Source organism: Rhinolophus hipposideros (assembly GCF_964194185.1).
Source record: "Rhinolophus hipposideros genome assembly, chromosome: 9".
Classification (NCBI taxonomy): Eukaryota; Metazoa; Chordata; class Mammalia; order Chiroptera; family Rhinolophidae; genus Rhinolophus; species Rhinolophus hipposideros.
In genome coordinates, this window is record NC_138055.1 from 66,571,430 (window position 1) to 66,590,645 (window position 19,216).

General features: G+C 32.4%; 1 protein-coding gene across 6 annotated transcripts in view; it reads left to right on the forward strand.

The window, feature by feature from the left end:
- The window catches only part of CNOT2 (CCR4-NOT transcription complex subunit 2), a 107,323-nt gene extending 89,992 nt beyond the window's left edge, over positions 1 to 17,331 (forward strand). For all 6 annotated transcript variants that reach the window (XM_081060971.1, XM_081060972.1, XM_081060976.1 and 3 more), the window contains 8 exons: positions 1,052 to 1,176; positions 2,159 to 2,279; positions 2,371 to 2,527; positions 4,812 to 4,873; positions 4,963 to 5,012; positions 6,915 to 7,015; positions 8,726 to 8,870; positions 14,814 to 17,331. In XM_081060971.1, coding sequence (XP_080917097.1) covers positions 1,052 to 1,176; positions 2,159 to 2,279; positions 2,371 to 2,527; positions 4,812 to 4,873; positions 4,963 to 5,012; positions 6,915 to 7,015; positions 8,726 to 8,870; positions 14,814 to 14,900 — 848 coding nt within the window. In that variant the 3' untranslated portion in view covers positions 14,901 to 17,331. The remainder of the gene's footprint in view (positions 1 to 1,051; positions 1,177 to 2,158; positions 2,280 to 2,370; positions 2,528 to 4,811; positions 4,874 to 4,962; positions 5,013 to 6,914; positions 7,016 to 8,725; positions 8,871 to 14,813) is intronic.
- Positions 17,332 to 19,216: the final 1,885 nt, after the last annotated feature.

Below are 19,216 nucleotides of genomic sequence, written 5' to 3' on the forward strand. Positions count from 1 at the left end.
AACATGTGCAGTAACAATTTAGACATGAAAATTATGTAACAGCAATGTAGCCATACTGTTTTTGTCCTTTGCATATAATTGTTTCCTTTTGGGAGAACCTGATGGAGACCAGTAGCAGAAACAGTGAACTTAGAGGGGATCAGTTCGTCACTCTTATAACTGTTTTTCCCATTTTCAGTCTAAAAGGATTTCCATGATTTTCAGAATATGAATACAAGTAACAGTATGTCAAGAAGGGAAAAATTTATTGTTCCTATTTTAAAGTTTCCAAATCACTCTTCCAAAAATAACAAAAAGTGATCTGCCCTGGAAGTTGACTACCTAGCTATTTGGTTCTCAGTTCAGACTCTAATGTTTTTAACCTTTCCTCATAGGTCCATTTTTTCATCCCTTTAATCATTCCCGTTGCTCTCCTTGGACCATCTCTAGTTTCTCCATATCGTTCTTGAATTGTGGAGTCCCAAACTGGATATTGTTCTCCAATAAGGGCCTGACTAATGCCAAGTATAGTGGGAGGATTACTTCCCAGTTCTTGCATGTTTTACATCTATTACATGGAGCCCAAGAAAATCTGAACTAATATGGAGTTATTTTATAATTGATTGCAATTTGCTCACTCTGTAAGTCACTTTCAAGTAGAATACTGACATTTTCTTTTAAAACTTATTTTGTTCATTTGTATTTAACGATTAACTGGTGTTTATAATAGCTAGTCCAATATTTAAATAAAGCAAGCTTTTAAACCAAAAATGTTAAAAATTATTACCAATATCAAATTATATTTAAAGCATCTATATAATATGACATTGGATTAGAATTACAAGATTACCACTTATTTCCCTTGTATTGTTTTGTATATTGAATTATTGATCAGTATTTAAAAATTCAGTTCTTCATTGTTACCCTCAGTACTAATTTTTTTGAAGTATGCTTTCATAGCAAAATAAGAATCTCTTTGGTATATTCTCATGAGAAAAGTTAACATTTTATAATTTGTAGCAAAATAGCATAAATATCAATTGCAATTCTCCGGATTATTTTTATTGCATAGTTGGAATGGTAACAAAACCAGCAAATGAGCAATCCCAGGACTTCTCAATACACAACGAAGATTTTCCAGCATTACCTGGTTCCAGCTATAAAGATCCAACATCAAGTAATGATGACAGTAAATCTGTAAGTAACTGAGAATTATGTGAGTGATGTAGTTTTTTTTTTCCCTTCAGATTTCTCTTATAAACAGTTTTATAGATTGTATTAAGGACTTATTAAATACTATTACAAAATTGTTTTTCTTCAATATCTGTAATAATCTAACTTCTGAAGAATGTGGAAAACCTTTATAACTTAGAAGATAGCCTATTTTTTTCCTATTTCATGTAGGTTTGCAAATTTCTGTTGAACTTCTCAGAGTTAATTTAGACTTTTATTGTAGTCCCTGTCAGCTGGATCCCATGAAGTTTGATATTATAGCCTTCTAAGGAGCTGTGTTTTTCTTGAGTAAGTTTTCACCTTGAAGAATCTTTATACACATTTTTATTCCTGTGTTGATTCAGCCAACTCAGCTTCCTCTTTCTGACTTAACGAATGATGTTTATTTCTTCCACATTTCACTGAAAATAGCGCTTTTTTTGTGATGGGAGTTTGTATATTGTTAAAATAATTGATAAAGAAGATATTGGGTAAGACTTAAAATAAATATGAATTTTTAAAATACATATATTCTAGCTTATCTTGGAGGTTTTTATGGTGACATTTTAGGTAATGTACTATATTTAGTTTCTCTTCTAAATGAAAGTTTTGAATAGTGGAACCAAGTGTATCCAAAAGCATAAAGTCCTGAGATGATGGATGGATGGATGGATGGATGGATGGATGGATAATATATTTTATCTGTGACTGGAGATCTGAGATAAATAATATTTTCCATATACTCCTTGCCCTTTAAATACTTAACTGTGTATAAGACAGGATTTGTTTGTATGCCATGGGACAGTTTTGGAAACAAAAAATTTCATGTAGAACTTGAAAAACAGGTAATAATTTGCTACCAATTTAAATATAATAAAGAATAAATAGAAAGTTACTAATATATGAACAGGAAATTTTTATACTTAACAAATTTACTAATGTTACATTTAATTTTTTTTCATGTTAGAATTTGAATACATCTGGCAAGACAACTTCAAGTACAGATGGACCTAAATTCCCTGGAGATAAAAGTTCAACAACACAAAATAATAACCAGCAGAAAAAAGGGATCCAGGTGTTACCTGATGGTGGGACTCTAAAATAAGTCAGTGATATTGTAGAATTCATTTTCTTTACTGTTTCATCAAAGGTTAAAATGACCATAATCTTCTTATCCAGGTCGGGTTACTAACATTCCTCAAGGGATGGTGACGGACCAATTTGGAATGATTGGCCTGTTAACATTTATCAGGGCAGCAGAAACAGACCCAGGAATGGTACATCTTGCATTAGGAAGTGACTTAACAACATTAGGCCTCAATCTGAACTCTCCTGAGTAAGTGTTTTTCTTTTTTCCACATTTGTATATAATACCTCCCTGTAGACTTTGTTTTTAATTTCATGTCATCAGATTGTATCACCTGCTGCCACTCATTGCTGTTACCTATTGACTCTTTGGGTCATCCCCTCTCATCAGCTCCTGGATCACTGTCATTTTACAATATCATTCCTCTTAGAACTTGGCAGTTTCGACACTTTTAGGGTCAGCTCCTTGAATTTCTCTTCAAAAATCTTACCCTCTCCCATACCTCAGCTACGCGCTTCTTTCGTCATCCTCTGACCTTGCCATTACTAGTAATAGTAACTTCAGTTTCTCTGTGATTTTACGTTCATGCTCCCACGCCACTTCCTATTTTCCATCTCTCTCCCTCTAGTACTGGCTCCCGTAATCATGTGACTCCATTGGGACCTTCAGTCCGTTCTTTTTACCTTTTCATTGTTCTCCAGCATCCCTGTCTCTGTTTCCCTGCAGTGAACTCACTTCTTACCCGGTTAAATGCCCTTGACTCCTTTGCCCCTCTCTTGCTTTGTCATACTTGTATGACAGAAACTACAACCCTGGTTACATCTCTGCCTGTTCCATTTTTCACCTGTGCTACTGAGCTTGGCTAGAGAAAACCATACAACTTTGCTGCCTAGTCTCAATTTAAATTTGTTGTCAGGAACCTCAAAAATAGGAGCCTTATTCTGCCAACCATAATCATAGCTGATATGCCTAATCCATTCATTCTTTTGTTCTCCTATCCAACTATTTTACACTTCCCTATTCAAACCCCTAATACCTTTTCCCCTGGCCCTACTCTCAGATGATGACCTTGTTTTTTTATTTCTACTTTGCTCAGAAAGAAGGAAGCAATCAGAAGAGAATGTCAGCATTTCTCCCACCAAATCTAACTACTTACTATCTACCATCTGTACCCTGTTATTCTTATCCTCCATCCTGTTGCCATAGTGGATACATGCTTTCACCATTTTTTGCATTTTGTTGGATTATTTCCATCAGCATATAAATATGCTGTTACTTCTTCCATGTTAAATACTTTTTCTTGATTTGACTGATGCCCCCCCATTTTTTTAGTGTCTTTTAAAACAAAATTCTTCAAAAGAGATATTTCTGTATCTCGTATTTATCTTCTATTCTCTGTTAAAACCATTTCAGTTAAGATTTTGCCCTCCACTGCACTAAAAGTTGTCATCAAAGTCATGAAAAGACCACTGTGTTGTTAAATTCAGTGGTCACTTCCAGGAACTTACCTTTTTGACCTATCAGCAACATTTGACATAGTGGAATCATTGCTGTGGTGCGTCTCCGTGCTTTTCACTGCTGACACCCTGGTTTTAATCACCATCCTCTCTTGCCTGGATTACTCTGTTAGCCAGTCAGTAGGTATCCCTCATTTTCCCGGTGCCCCTTACAGTCTCTTCTTCATACAGCAGCCAGGACAGTTCTTTTTGAGTAAGTTATTTCTCTGCTCACTACCTAGTAAGGGTTTGCAGTTTCATTATAATTAAAAACCCAACAGGCATGATCTGTATCTCTCTCCTGCCCCTGCCTCAACAGCCCCTTTGTTCTCTCTGTTCTAGCTTCACTGGACTTGCTGTACCTCAGACATGTTGGTCATGTCGTTGCCTTAGTTCTAGCAGTTTCCTCAGACTAAAAGTCTTTGCCAGATAATTAATATTTTTAATTCCCTTACATCCTTCAGATCTGTTTTCAAATCTGACTTGAAAATGAGACCTAACCTGACTACCCCATAATTTAAGTATGCAATTAATCTCTCCTCCCTACCCTTCCAGTAACGTGGAATATTGTTTATTACACAAATTATTTTTGTCTGCCTCCCTCCTATCCACCATCCCCAACCAGAAAGTAGGTTTCCTGTTGTCAGTGAGTGATCTTTGCTTTATTCCATGGTGTATCCCCAAGTACCTGGAACAGTGCCAGGCATTCAGTAATATTTGGTGAATTGGAACCTTTGACTTTAATAATTACTGATGTTTTTTCTGGCCATATAAATGGGAAAGTAATTTTACTTGGGGGCACGGTATTAATGAAGTTAAAGCAGTCTAAGTGAGTTGAAGTAATATTTCTATATATATAAAACCTTGTTTCAGTTTCTTGTTGTATATAAGTCATAGTAAACCCAAGAAGGGATATTAGAAGTAAAAATGCTCATTTCACTTTTGAAGTCATTGTTTTTCCCGATTTCCTGAACTAAAATTAGAAATCTTTTTTTCTACTTTGGACTTCAGAGTGTTTTTTTCCCCCCCTTATTCAGAAATCTCTACCCCAAATTTGCATCACCCTGGGCATCTTCACCTTGTCGACCTCAAGACATAGGTAGGAAAATATATTTGTGTTCAGACCTTTTAAAAATACGTTTGTAAGTGAGAATCAGTTAATAAAGCTTTTTTCATTTTATTATCCAGACTTTCATGTTCCATCTGAGTACTTAACGAACATTCACATTAGGGATAAGGTGAGTGTAGTTTATTTATTATTCTACTCAGTCAACACAAATTTATCTATTTTTCAGGTGCAGTTTTTTTTTAGTTCAGACAGTATATTTGAAATAATTAGCAGTGGTCTTGGGTATGCTTTCACATGTTCACTCAGTTACATTTAATAATTTTATTTCTATTTTTGTTTGTAATCTTAATGTTTTTATGAGGTCCTAGATTGTATTTTTAAAATATTTTAAAAACAATGTTAGGACTTGTAAAATATTTTTATAGTTAGTAATAACAGAGTACAGCCATAACCACAGTTGATGGGAATGAACTTACTTGAAAAATTTAAATTTACTTTTGATATTCTAATTTTATGCCCTTATTAAGAAAGAGTTTTCTTCACAAATATTACAGATAGTGTTCTACATATGTATATATCTATATATCTATATATATATGTTATTTATGACCTTTTGCTTTTTTCTGGGTTTTTTTTTGGTCTTTTTTTAATTACCTGAAATTCTAGTTATAAAGTAACTATTAACAGATAGCAGTATTAATCTTCTTTTTAATCTAAGAAAGAAAAATGTTAAACTCTTGCTTTAGGCCAAGAACTAAGCGTTCATTGTTTTTAGAAATGATACCTAAATTTTGGTCTTGTGGAAGGCTATAATTTATTAAAATTATATACATTTACCTGTTATTCATATGTCTATAAACGTCTAATTTGAATGACAGTGTTCTGCGTCTGTACCATGGAGTTGTGTAGTCAAATGGATACAGCTGTGTGGACAGCCAAGTAAACAGACATATTTCTCAATATGTGTTTTAATACTTGAATAGGGGGGAAGATAAGAAGTATCAGACAAAGAGAGCTAGTTTGTTCTATTTTTGGATTATGTGATTTGCTGCCACCTCCACTGTAGCACTATTTTGCTCCAAATACCTAAGGATTCCAGAACCATTTCTTATGCCAATCTAAGAAATACTAATATAGGAGAATTTGACACATTTGGCAGTGCTACCTGAATGGGGATAGTATGAATGGAAAGAAAAATTATATTCAGAGAATGTGTGATAGTTAAATAAACATATAGTTACATGATTAGGGAAAGAGGTGGAAGCATTTTCATCTTGGTGAGCTTATAATAAAGGTTTACCGTAATGTGAGAATTTGAGACTTATTGTACACACAGTTTTATAGTTTGTAGGTAACTGTGCTGTGAGGGACACGTAAAGCAGTCATATTTGAGTCATCCATTTAAACCAAATAAAGAGCAAGCTCTTTATATTTTTGTACGTAACATCTGTGATTTGCTAAAAATACATAACCAACTGATTTGTGAATCACTGTCAGATGTAGATTCCGTTAACATTTCCTGTAAGTCTTCTATGTATCACTCTGCAAGGTGTGTTCACATATAGTCACTTATTTAATTTCATTTTCATTTTTAGTAACCCTTACAGATGTCATTGTCTACATTTTATAATTGAAGTTCAAATACATTAAATAACTTGGACATGGCATATTAGTAAGTAACGGAACTAGGTCTTGAATATCGGTCCTGCATCTCTGGGCAGTGTTCCTTCCACTATTACTGCCACTTTGGGTAATTCATCAATCCCTTAAGTAAGACAGCATTTGAACTTGCTTAGAAGTTTTTATTTAGCTTTTTTTCCTTATTGGTACGTAAAATAGATGTACCAGAAATAATTGTTAAGTGACTTTAGTCATTTAAATGATAAAACTCCCCTAAATGATGAAACTCCTCTTTAGAATTATAACTACCTGTGTAATTGTATAATAACAGTTACCTGCTACAAAGAAATGCGTTTCTGTTTCTCTTCCTATTTTTACATTAGTGGTAGCAATTATGTTAGGATTTTCAAACTAGTTTTATCTCTCAGAGTAATATATTTCTCTTTTTCAGCTGGCTGCAATAAAACTTGGCCGATACGGAGAAGACCTTCTCTTCTATCTCTATTACATGAATGGAGGGGACGTATTACAACTTTTAGCTGCAGTAGAGCTGTATGTTCAAAGTATTTTTAAACACTTTTGTATTATAGTGTATCTTGTTTATCCTGAAAGCTGCTTTTTAAAAATGATGAAGGCTGTAGTTTTTTGTCTTTTGTTTTTCAAGTGGAAATATTTCTCCATCAGGAAATTTAAATTGCTTATTTTTACATTTAGTAAATTAAAGCTAATCTAGATTGAAACGTACACTACCATGGCTTCATAATTACTGTATACATAAAAAGAAGAATTTTAAACTTACCCTAAATTTATGAGACGACAAAATCGACTTGACTCTTGGATTTGGTGAATCTAATTTTTATAAATACATGAAGTACAAGATACAGTTCATAACGGTGGCTCATCTTACTCTATGGAATCACAAAGTGAATTTCATCATTTAATAAACATTTATTAAATATTGGCAAGTTACTATGTATTTCTTGTGTGTTTTGAAGTGTTAAAAGAAATCCACATTCGTTATCAGGAGCCTACTGGCCAACTTAAAAGAAAATAGTGTTAAGAAGTTGGTCCATTGGATATGTTTTTTTCCTGAGAATTTCTGTTTTTACCTGATGCCCTAAGATTAAAAATTTTGTGTCATTTCTCACATGTCCTATTGGTAACATGTTTTGTTACTAATAGACTACGCTATTAATCATGTTTACTATAGAGTGAGTTGTCACTAAAAATTCATGATGTTGTGATTAGGAAACCTTTTAACAGATTTTAACTATTTTACAATACCCCTAATAACATTTCTATAAATGACCTTGGATCACATACTTAAATGTAAAATTCACTGTGTTGATAATAAATTGTTTTTTATTTCTCAATTGAGAATTTGTTTTTTCCCATGCTTTCCTCTTTTTTTTTTTTTTTTTGTAATATAGCAATTGTTACCTGTTTCTTTTAATTTATTCATAAGTAAATAAATTCATTCATTCATTTATCCATCCATCACTGGCAGTTCTGTCTCATCTTAGTTTTGTCTAAAAGTTACCTTATGGTATTGGTAGGAAAGTATTTGTTTACATGGAGGTTTGTTTTACCAGAGATTTTTTTGTGGTACATTTACCTCCTTTGAATGTTACTTCCTCAATTTACAAGTGGTTATAAATCCTCATTGATTCTTGAATAAATTCTAATGGTGGATATCCTTTTGGCTTTTGATGATTTAGCATCAATGAAATTTGAATAAAAAATAAAAGTAATACATTAAGAATTTTTAAAATGGATCTTGTTTTCAACATAGTTACAGAATTATGTGAATTTAAATAATTAATTCAAGTAGACTTTGTATTTAGATCCTTACAAAATAATACAAATAGTTGGAATTTTTGTGTGTTTTAATAGATATCTCAATTTCTATTGTATATCAAGAAGAACAAGAAAAGAGTAAAGTTTTTGGAACACAATGTATCTTTATTTGGTCTGCCTAAGTTTTTATCACATTGCTCATAGAGCTTTTAAGAGCCATTTTGTTTGCATAAAAGTTTCCTCAAATAAATAAAGATGTGTGTATTAGTTGAAGAGTATGGATTTTATGCAAATTAAGAAACTATTTTCCTATATTTCACTAGGGTTGTATTTACTAACAATAAAAGTAAGGATAAAGAAGCATTCATATTCATGCATTTTATGTGTAATTATTTTCTGAGAAAAGTTTTACAAAATGTGAGCCACAGGAAAAAATTAATTGTCTTTTTCTCTTAAAAATTGAAGTTTTAACCGTGATTGGAGATACCACAAAGAAGAGCGAGTATGGATTACCAGGGCACCAGGCATGGAGCCAACAATGAAAACCAATACATATGAGAGGGGAACATATTACTTCTTTGACTGTCTTAACTGGAGGAAAGTAGCTAAGGTATATTTTTTTCCATGTGTAAATATATAAATCTAGATTTTAAAAAGAAGTGACCTCTTATCTGTTTATATGTACCAATACATTCATTCCAATAATGTGCCAGATATTTGCTAAGTCTTTTGTCTCCACTCTTTGGCTTGAGTGAACTCTAGGCGAGTATGCAGAAACAGCTCATTTCACCCATAGTTAGAAAAGGGATTGAACTTGGTAAGAAATTTTGTAAGTTTTCAAAAGCCTTGGTGACATTTGAAATATTTTTGTGTCTACTCAGCTGTAAAATAAAGATACCCCCTTGTAATCCTAGTCATGTATTCTTACATTATTACTACTTCTAATTAAGCAAGTATGAGATTTTTCTAAAACCAGTTTGTAAACAGATAACAGACTTTTTAAAACACTTGCACTTGTTGCGAGGAAGATGCTTGAATTTTTTAAACAGAAGAAAATACTTTTTTTTAAAATTATTATGTTGGTGCAAAAGTAGTTGCAGTTTCAAAGGTTAAAAATTGCAAAAACTGCAATTACTTTTGCACCAACCTAATAAATGTATTGGGGTGACATTGGCTTAACCCCGATGTTCACTATAGCATTATTTACAGAAAACTATTTCTTTATAGGTCATTGGATGATTTTTTTTTTTTTTAGTTTTTGATTTGGGCTTTTTTCCCCCTCCTTTTGAGTCAGCTTTACTAAACTGATAAAAAGGTAAAACATTTAAGAAGGTAATACAAATGCTTACTAGGTATTAATCACAAAAACATTTTACATCACAAGATTTCATATGAAAACTTGTAAAAAAGAAATAGGAAAAGATGAGCCCAACAGAAAAAACACCGAAACAAAACACATACAAGAGGTTAAATTTTTTAAGTTATATTTGGGTGTTTCTTAATGGTAAATGTCATCACTTCTCAGACCACTGTATACTGTATTTGAATTATTCTAACAATTCTAATTATTACGCATATTTTGATTTCAAAAGGTAGATCCATGACCAACCTTTTAGTTAAATAGAAATAATTACATTCATTACAAATAGTACGAGACATTGTGTATGTTACATGTTCTTTAAGAAGTATGGTGTAATAGAAAGCCATAGTTTTTGAGTCAGATTTAACTCCTGTTTCTGCTATTTGTTTTTACTTGTGCAAGTTTCCTTTTAAATTGAAATGTTTGCTTCTAGATTGTCACGAAGTTTAAATGAGATTACACACAAACACATTTACATTGAGTACAGTGCTTGGCATACATTCGGTATTTCATACGTGGGAGTAATTGTGGTAGTTCGTTGCTGCTGTTTCTATTGTCATTGTTAATACAGCATATTACTATTTCTCCAAAGATGGAAAAATGATAATTGATCATTGTTAGGTTAGGTCAATGGTTCTCCAACTTTAGCTTGCATCAGAATTAGCTGGAGACCTTGTTAAAACACAAGTTGCTTGGCCATGCCTCCATTGTTTCTGATTTAGTAAGTCTGTGTATAGGACCTGAGAATTTTCATTTTCTAACAAGTTCCCAAATGATGCCAGTGATGATGCTGGTCCTTGTCTGGAGTCGTATTTTGAGAACCTCTCAGTTAGGTGATTCTGCAGGGGAGAGAAAGTATCTTTAGAGGGGAGGAAAATTCTATTAGGAAATCACTGAAGTTTTCACCATTTATCTGAAGCTTTTTTCTCCACGTATTCGAAGTTTTTGCTCACTGTCGTTGTAAATTATCCCAAATTTAATGTATTCAAAAGGGATGGATGTTTGAAGTAGATAGATATATAATTTTAGTTAAATTTTAGTTCAATATATGTGAATAAACGTATGTGAAAAAAATCACTTTTCTAGAGAACTAAGTTTGACCCATAAAATTAAATATTCAGAAACAACTTACATGTCAATAGGGCCCCTTTATTCTCTCACAAAAGCAATTCCCCAGTCAGGTAAATGTCACTTGAAAGAAAATTGTGGGGGAGAGAGTAAAACAATTCACCCAGTTTTATCCCATCTCTCCGGTATAGTTGGGCTTTAAAATTTTTAACAGTGAAGTAGGAAAATAAAATTTGGGAAATATCATTATATTATTCCCTAAGAAATCTCTCTTTAGATAATTTGCTGGCCACTTGCACTGATATTCTTCAATCAAATTATTTTCATAGTGATGAAAGCAAGTAGAATTATTGGTTTCTATCAAATATTAATTTCTTTTGGTTATATTAAAATACAAATTCATAAACTTAAAACTTTTAAGTTGTATTCACAAAATAAACTTTTTACAGTGACTTCTGGTTTTTTTATTTTTAAGGGTGTTTTCAGTGTTTTCCCAGAAAGTGGATTAGGAATTCAGAAATTTAAGTTTCATTCATAGTCTATTTATTAACAATTCATCATGCTACAGAAAAGCCATTAAAAAGGCCATGTCCCAAGTTAACTTCAAAATCCCCATTTGTAAAGTAGGTGTGGCTTACTACAGGTATTCACAGGTAAAGAACATGCATTAAATAGCTTCAACTCACTGTAAGAAGCTTGTAGTATGAATTAATATTACAAATAATAGCTTGATGGTATCATGCAAACTATTGACCCGATGAAACCATAACCAGGTCTCCTTTCAGAGTATCTTGTATGAGGTTCTTTTTTTTGCAAATTCACTTGATATTTTCAGAGAAAAGAAGAATTGTAATATTAAGGCAATAGATGATTTAAATCAAAAATACTTCTTATCCCCTAAAAATTCTGACTCTGAGTTCTAGGATGCATCCCCTTATTTATTTAAAGAATTTCCTATCTGTCAATAATGTATGTACATAAAAATTTTGATACTGTATTTGCTTATTCTCCCCTTTTAGATAATCTTGACTTGTCAGCAGGCTGCGTGGTCTGTCCTATATAATTTAGTGGGAATTACTAATTTAAAATTTGTGGTAATTGAGATGTGTATGTAATTTTAATGGGTAAATTTTTTAAAAACAATTTCATCCACAGAGAATTTTTAGGTAATGGAGGCTGCCCTATTATCAATAGGTTTCTCAAACTAAAGACTTAAAAATTGAAGAATTCTTTCACTTTTTGGGTCGAACACTGAATAGGATTTTTAATGCTTAGGTGTTTAAATCATAGCCTAATATAAATGTAAATTTTTTCATTAACTTCATTGGTACACTTGATTACATATTTATACTTGAATCAGTAATATATACTTTTCTTCAAAATAAAAATTATTTCTAATAACTATTTAAGATAGTTTAGTTCCTTCCTAAAACTTAATGAGGATTTACCATAGTTAAGAGAAAGCTGACATTTTTGAGAATTTGAGGAAACATTCCTGCAGAGTATGTTTCTCTGAGAAATAAGATCAATGATGACTTTAATGCTTTTGCAATAATAATAATATTTGGTCATCTGAATCCAGTGCATATATTTCAATTTTGCTTCACAGTAACCTTTTGAGAATGTGTAACCTAATTTTATTAATAGAAAAACTAAGACATTGAAAGTTATTTTTAAAAAGCATTTAGAACTCTTTTTATAGCCTTTTAAATCATTAAACTATAATCTAGATTCTTTTTTTCCTTTAAAGCAAATATATACATAGACCTTCTAATACTGAATCTTTGAATATTTCAAAAATTGTTACGTTCATAAAAGAAGTGAAGAAAACTTGTGTTTATTAATTCATCAGTCATTAATTACACACCTGCTAGGGGCCTGGCACTGTTCTAAGCAATAGGTAGTGGTATACGAAACAGGCACCCTTCTCGCCCCTACAGGTTATGCAGAGGTGCACATGTGTGTGGTGTGTGTATATATGACAAACACGTAAAAGAGATGTTATCAACAATCACAGTTAGGAAACAGAGACACCAGTTACTGTAAGCTTTATGTGTTTTAAGAATAAAAGTATATAAAACCCCCCGCCCTCCAAAAACAAGATTTAAAAAACGGAAGACAAAATATAACCTATTTTATTTTTGAATCTTTGATATATAAGATCTTTTGAGATTTTCTTAAAAATATTTGTGTTCCGTAGATTTAAACTGATCTTTTTTTTTTTTTTAACGTAGGGAAAAAAATATGTGCATTGATGAAGTTACTCTAATTTAACTTCTAATAATAGATTGCAGTTCACCAATGGACAAGGACAAGGACAGGATAATTGGGCAATATTTTAATATTTATAACTTAGTGGGATGCATGATTTGTCACGGTTACAAATAGACTTTTTACCATATAACTACACATAGTTTAGAACTAAAATGCTAACTTGAATTTCTAAAGAATGATGTAACAAGAAGCTATTTTCTTCATTAACTTGGATATTCATCTTCAAGCCAGGCAATAACATTCTTGTAAAGCCTAAATGGGAAGGAAGAGAGAGTGGTGCTTCCCCAGTGCCTTAGGGAGGGTTATGGTGATTGCAGTGGTGGTTCTGGTGTTTGCTGGTTTTTACTGGTAAGCAGAACAACCACTGTGCCTCAGTAATTCTACCAGTCCTGTAAAGTGAACCTTTGTAGATTAAAATCACCACAGTGTGCCTTCTTTATAAACATTTGTCAGTGGACTGAATTTTTTCAACATTATTTCTAGATAGGGGTTGTAATGAAGTGATTCTATTTTGGATCTTGGGCTAAAAATATTAGTAATGTGTTATACTAGAAAAGTCATGGGCTTTGGTGTCACACGGGTCTGGATCCTAATCTTACCTACATCTGATAATTACTGTATGATTTGGGAAAGTTACTTGTGAGCCTCATTCTCCTCAGGTGCAAAATGAACATAATATATGTAGTTTATAGAGTTATCAAAGATTAGAATAAAATCAGCTGTACCTCTAGTTTTGATAGATACTAGGCTTTCAATAAGATACCTACGATTTCTGTAATTATTAATGTAATATCCTTAAATTTTAAATACTTGGTTTTGTATTTCAAAATTTGTGACCTAGGTTTTCATTTTAATGTTGAAAATTTCCCCTTAATTTAATAATGGAAACATTATGGAATCAGTTCAAAACAATATAGATACAGTAAAATATGTTAACCCAGGTGTCTAACATTACTCGTTAGCTTTAAAACATAATACATATTAAGGTTCATAATTTTTTAAGTGGGATTGACTTGAGATAGTTTGTGCTAATTGAATTCAGGATGTAGAATTAGTGATTTTAGAACCTCTTGCTCTTTGGATTTGCAGTGGTATTTTTTTGTTGTTTGTTTTAATATACCATTTAATATACCAAAGTTATATTCTGCATCTCTCTTTGATCTTGGGTAAGTATGAAAAAATGGCTTCACCATCTCTAAATTACAAAAGTCATTAAGTTAATGTAGTATTTTGAAAGTTTAAGTGAAATAAACTTGCAGTTCATCTTCAAATGTGCCTACATGAACCACTGCCTAGTTTTGGGTGGCAGTTACATCTTTTCAGAGTTTTGGGTTTGTGAAATGGGAAGTCTGGAGATATACGAGTTTTAAATTCATTGTTTTCCGCAGATTTTAATGAGATTAGAATAATTTTGTCTTTTTTTTTTAAGACAAATTGGAAAATTCTTTATTTCTAAACATTTTTATGAAAAAATAAATTTTTAGGTTGTATACTTCATTGAAGGAGGTTTTACTTTTAAATATTTTATAATTTTCAGTGTTTTGTAGTGATACAGTAATTTCCCCTTCAAGCTTTTATTTTTGCGCAAAAAAAATGTATAGAATGTGTGTATTATAAAGTAGATGTTCATGAGAAGTCTACACAGAAAGTCTGTATTTTTGTACCTATCAGGTATAAACTATAGTACGTTATTTTTATTCAAGCTGTATTTTATCTAAAGGAAAAAAGTTGGTATATCTGTGTTCATTCTCATATATGTAGGTATTTGGTTCATGTAGTAAAATATATTTTGACAGAACCCTGAGAACAAAGGAGAAGAAATCATCTAAATTCTTAAATTTGGTTTTATAGGAGTTCCATCTGGAATATGACAAATTAGAAGAACGGCCTCACCTGCCATCCACCTTCAACTACAACCCTGCTCAGCAAGCCTTCTAAAAAAAAAAAAAAAAAAAGACTTCCCTTTTCTTGGGGTATGGCTGTCTCAGCACAATACTCAACATAACTGCAGAACTGATGTGGCTCAGGCACCCTGGTTTTAATTCCTTGAGAATCTGGCAATTGGCTTACGCAAAGGGTCACCATTTGAGGTCCTGCCTTACTAATTATGTGCTGCCCAACAACTAAATTTGTAATTTGTTTTTCTCTAGTTCGAGCAGGGTCTGAATTTTTTCATTTATTTTCTTTTTTTTTGCCAGCAGACAGACTTGAGTCTATAAAGACAAACAAGTACACTGACAGAAGGTTACCATTTAGTTTCTAAAATGTAAAAAGGAAAACCCACAAAAGACTCAACAGAATTAGACCACAAAATTTGCATTGTTCATTGTAGCACTATTGGTAATAAAATAACAAATGTTTGTACATTTTTATGTGAAGATCCTTCTCGTATTTCATTTGGAAAGATAAGCAAGGTCTACTTCCTTCATTTTACTTCCCCTTGTTTTTGAAAGGCAGTTTCGCCAAGCTTAACGCAAGAATATCTGACTGTTTAGAAGAAAGATATTGCCACAATCTCTGGATAATTTCCAGGGTTGTGTTATTACTGAGCTTCATCTTTCCAGAATGAGCAAAACACTGTCCAGTCTTTGTTACGATTTTGTAATAAATGTGTACATTTTTTTTAAATTTTTGGACATCACATGAATAAAGGTATGTATGTACGAATGTGTATATATTATATATATGACATCTATTTTGGAAAATGTTTGCCCTGCTGTACCTCATTTTTAGGAGGTGTGCATGGATGCAATATATGAAAATGGGACATTCTGGAACGGCTGGTCAGGGGACTTTGTCGCCCTGTGCACTAAAGGGCCAGATTTTCAGCAGCCAAGGACATCCATACCCAAGTGAATGTGATGGGACTTAAAGAAGTGAACTGAGACAATTCACTCTGGCTGTTTGAACAGCAGCGTTTCATAGGAAGAGAAAAAAAGATCAATCTTGTATTTTCTGACCACATAAAGGCTTCTTCTCTTTGTAATAAAGTAGAAAAGCTCTCCTCACTGCAGTGTTGACTTTGATTTGAAATTGTGAAATTACTTCTTCAACATGAAAAATGGAGGGGAAGAAAAACCTAAAGTTTTACAAATATCAAACTGAATGGTGTGACTAAACAATTTAAAACGGAGTCTTTTTTTCAGCTTTTGACAAGTAGTTAATAGAACCATACACCATTTCACTTACAGGTAAAAAATGTAGACATTCTTAGTATTAACCAACTTCAAGACAGAAAACAAATTTTTAAACAGATTATGGAACTATTAAAAATAACACTCTCTGCACATTCTTGGGACCCAGTCAAAACACTTTGTGTGCAATTTATGAGAAATTTCTTAATACACCTTTGAGTTTTATCTTTAAGAAGTAACGGGGGGTGGGGAAGAAGTAATACTCAAGGTAATAGAAAAAAAAAGGAAGAGGAAGTATAATACTCAAGGTAAGCCAAAAGCGGTGTTAAGTGGATTTTACTTTCCGTTTGCTGGCCGGGGTATTTCTCATTAACAAGTTGATGGATTCTTTTCCATCTAAAGACAAATAGTGTATTTGAAAATGTCTGAAGACTGAAGCTATGAGAACAGAACTAGAGAGTTTAAAAAGGCAGTGAGTTTTGTTCTTTAAGTTTTCATTTTTAACCTATTTTTCTATGAAGAGTAAAAGTTTATTGACATTTACCAAATCATGTTTAAAAATGAAACATTTATGGCATTGCTGTGTTTGTGTAACAGGAATATAAAATGACTTAAGATTACCTTTTTCTATGTATTTTGAGGTGAGAAACTGACATAAAAGTATCAAGAGTTTTTTAATCTTTCAGATTTAAACCAAAGCATCTCCTCCTCTGTAGGAAAGATGGCACTTATGTAATTATAGTTTTACGATTGTGCAAAAAAAAAACCAAAAACCGAAAACACTATATTTGACATAAATCCAGCGTCAAACCCTATAATTTCTTAAAGATTACATTTTTTTCATAATAATTTGCTATGTAAAATGTAACATTTCCTCCATAACCATGAGAAACAAGTGGAACGGGATCTTTATTGTGAATGCAGACACTGTAAAATGTCACCATGATCATGACCGGTACTGTGTGAATGACTCAGAAAAGCAAGGTAGCTCATAGTAAGTGGTTTGTGTTGGCTCGAGTTGTTTGCTTTAATTGCCGTATACTAAGTTTTAAGTGCACACTTTTCCAGATTTCTGAGTTCTTTTTACCCTGAAGCATCAAAATGAGAAAACTCTTGGCATGTAAACCAACTTTTTATAATTTGTTAATATCAGAAATTAACATGCTCTTGACTTCAAATCCAAGTTTTAAAATTCTTATGAAACCTTTAAAATATTAAACTCTTTAATGTAACAGTTATTTTCCTTGGTTTTATAATTTGTGGTTATACATGTACAGAGTTGGCCTAAACTAATATTTCACATTTTCTTAGACATAAATTTTCTTAATTTTTCTTTATATTACTAATGACAAAGGTGTACATTAAGTAATTTTTGTGATTATATTATAATTGTCTTTCTGCAACCAAACGCTATTTAATTGCAAAGGAAAGTCCTTTCAGCTATTTAGTCTCAAATACCGGGGGTGCCAAAAAAAATGTATACACATGACTTGCGTTTATCTTTTGTTATCGGTATATATTATTACAATTTTAATAGTTTTTCCATTCTTAAACTGTACATTTTTTTGGCACCCTCTATATATTCTATGCTTCTTGTGATGCTATAATTTATATGAAAAAACTCCATTTTCAGGGATTTTTCACTGCACAGTTTTCCTTCGATATAACATTTTAATTAAAAACAAAGTTTTTTGAATTCTTGCGGTATATATAAAGGCAGCCACTTATCTGGTCTTTTCCTTTTTGCCACTGAACTTGGAACACAATAGGTGCTTGATAAATACATGTTGATTGAATGGTATAAATTGATATTTCAATTTGAAAATAAAATGTACAAATTAAAGCACTGGGCTTTGAAATTATAATTTCTGCTGCAATTTCATTTTCAAAAGAATCTTTATGCATTTTCAGTTAACTTGCAAAACTTCAAATTTTTCCCACTCTGCTCCTTCTGCTTGACACTTCCTCTGAATCCTTCATTCAGAAATCATAGATCTTCCATTCTGTTACACCCATTGCTCATTAAATATGTGGCATCTGAGCATGGCTGCAAAGGAGGACTCATTTAACTTAGATTTGGTTAATGGCATCAATTTTGCAAGAAAAGTTGCAGAAAACCTAAACATCCATGTATGTAAAAGTAAGAGGATGTGTGTATTTAATGTTCTTTTAACCATGGTTTATGTAGTTAATAATGAAGACATAGAAATACCTACTAAATGGTTCTATTAAGACAGTCTGGAGAATGAAATAAGCCAGACGTGTATTAGTCTTTTTAAAAGCTAGATCCTAATGGCATGTCACAAGGCTCACTCCTTGACAGTAGCATTACCTTGACAGTAAATTAGATCAGACCGAATAAATTACCAATATAGGAGATGAAGCAAATAAACACAATAAAGGTCAAAATTGAGATCTGAATCAAACCCAGTAATTTTGTGATGAATTGCATCAAATGAGATGCATTGAGTTATCAGGATAACAACTTAGTTTTGTACTTTGGTTGCTCAAAGAAAAAGAATGGTGGAACATAACATGGCTTTAAGAGTGGTTCATACGTACATTAGTGTAAATTGATTCTGTTGCCAAATAGACTGGTGTAATTAATATTCAGCTACATTAGGAAAAGTATGCCGCTTGGAACAGAGTAGGAAGTCTTGCTGTATTTTAAGAGCTGCCATGACTGGAGAAGGCGGGGGAAGAGCATGTAGAATGCCTTCTAGCTGCTAGGCAGTAAGTACACTGCGTGCTTATTGTAGCCTGTCTTCAGCATAGTTCTGAGGCAGATTTTAGTATCCCCATTTTAATTTACATTTTAAATACCATACAAAAAAAAGAATCCCACCCAGGAAGTAGGAATGTTGAGTATTAGAGGAGAAACTATGGAAACATGGTGTCTGTCTTCAAATATCAAATTCAAGAGCTGTCAATGATGAATTCATTTGTGTGGCTGAAGAGCAGAACTAGGACCAGTAAGAGAGATGTCAGGGCAATATTAAAACATAACTGATGTCATTAAGATATTGAAATAAGTTGCTTTATGACATTAGATTCAATCTCAGCATATAACCAAGGAGAGACTGAATGGAAAGTGTTCTGTATATACTCATACTTGTAAGA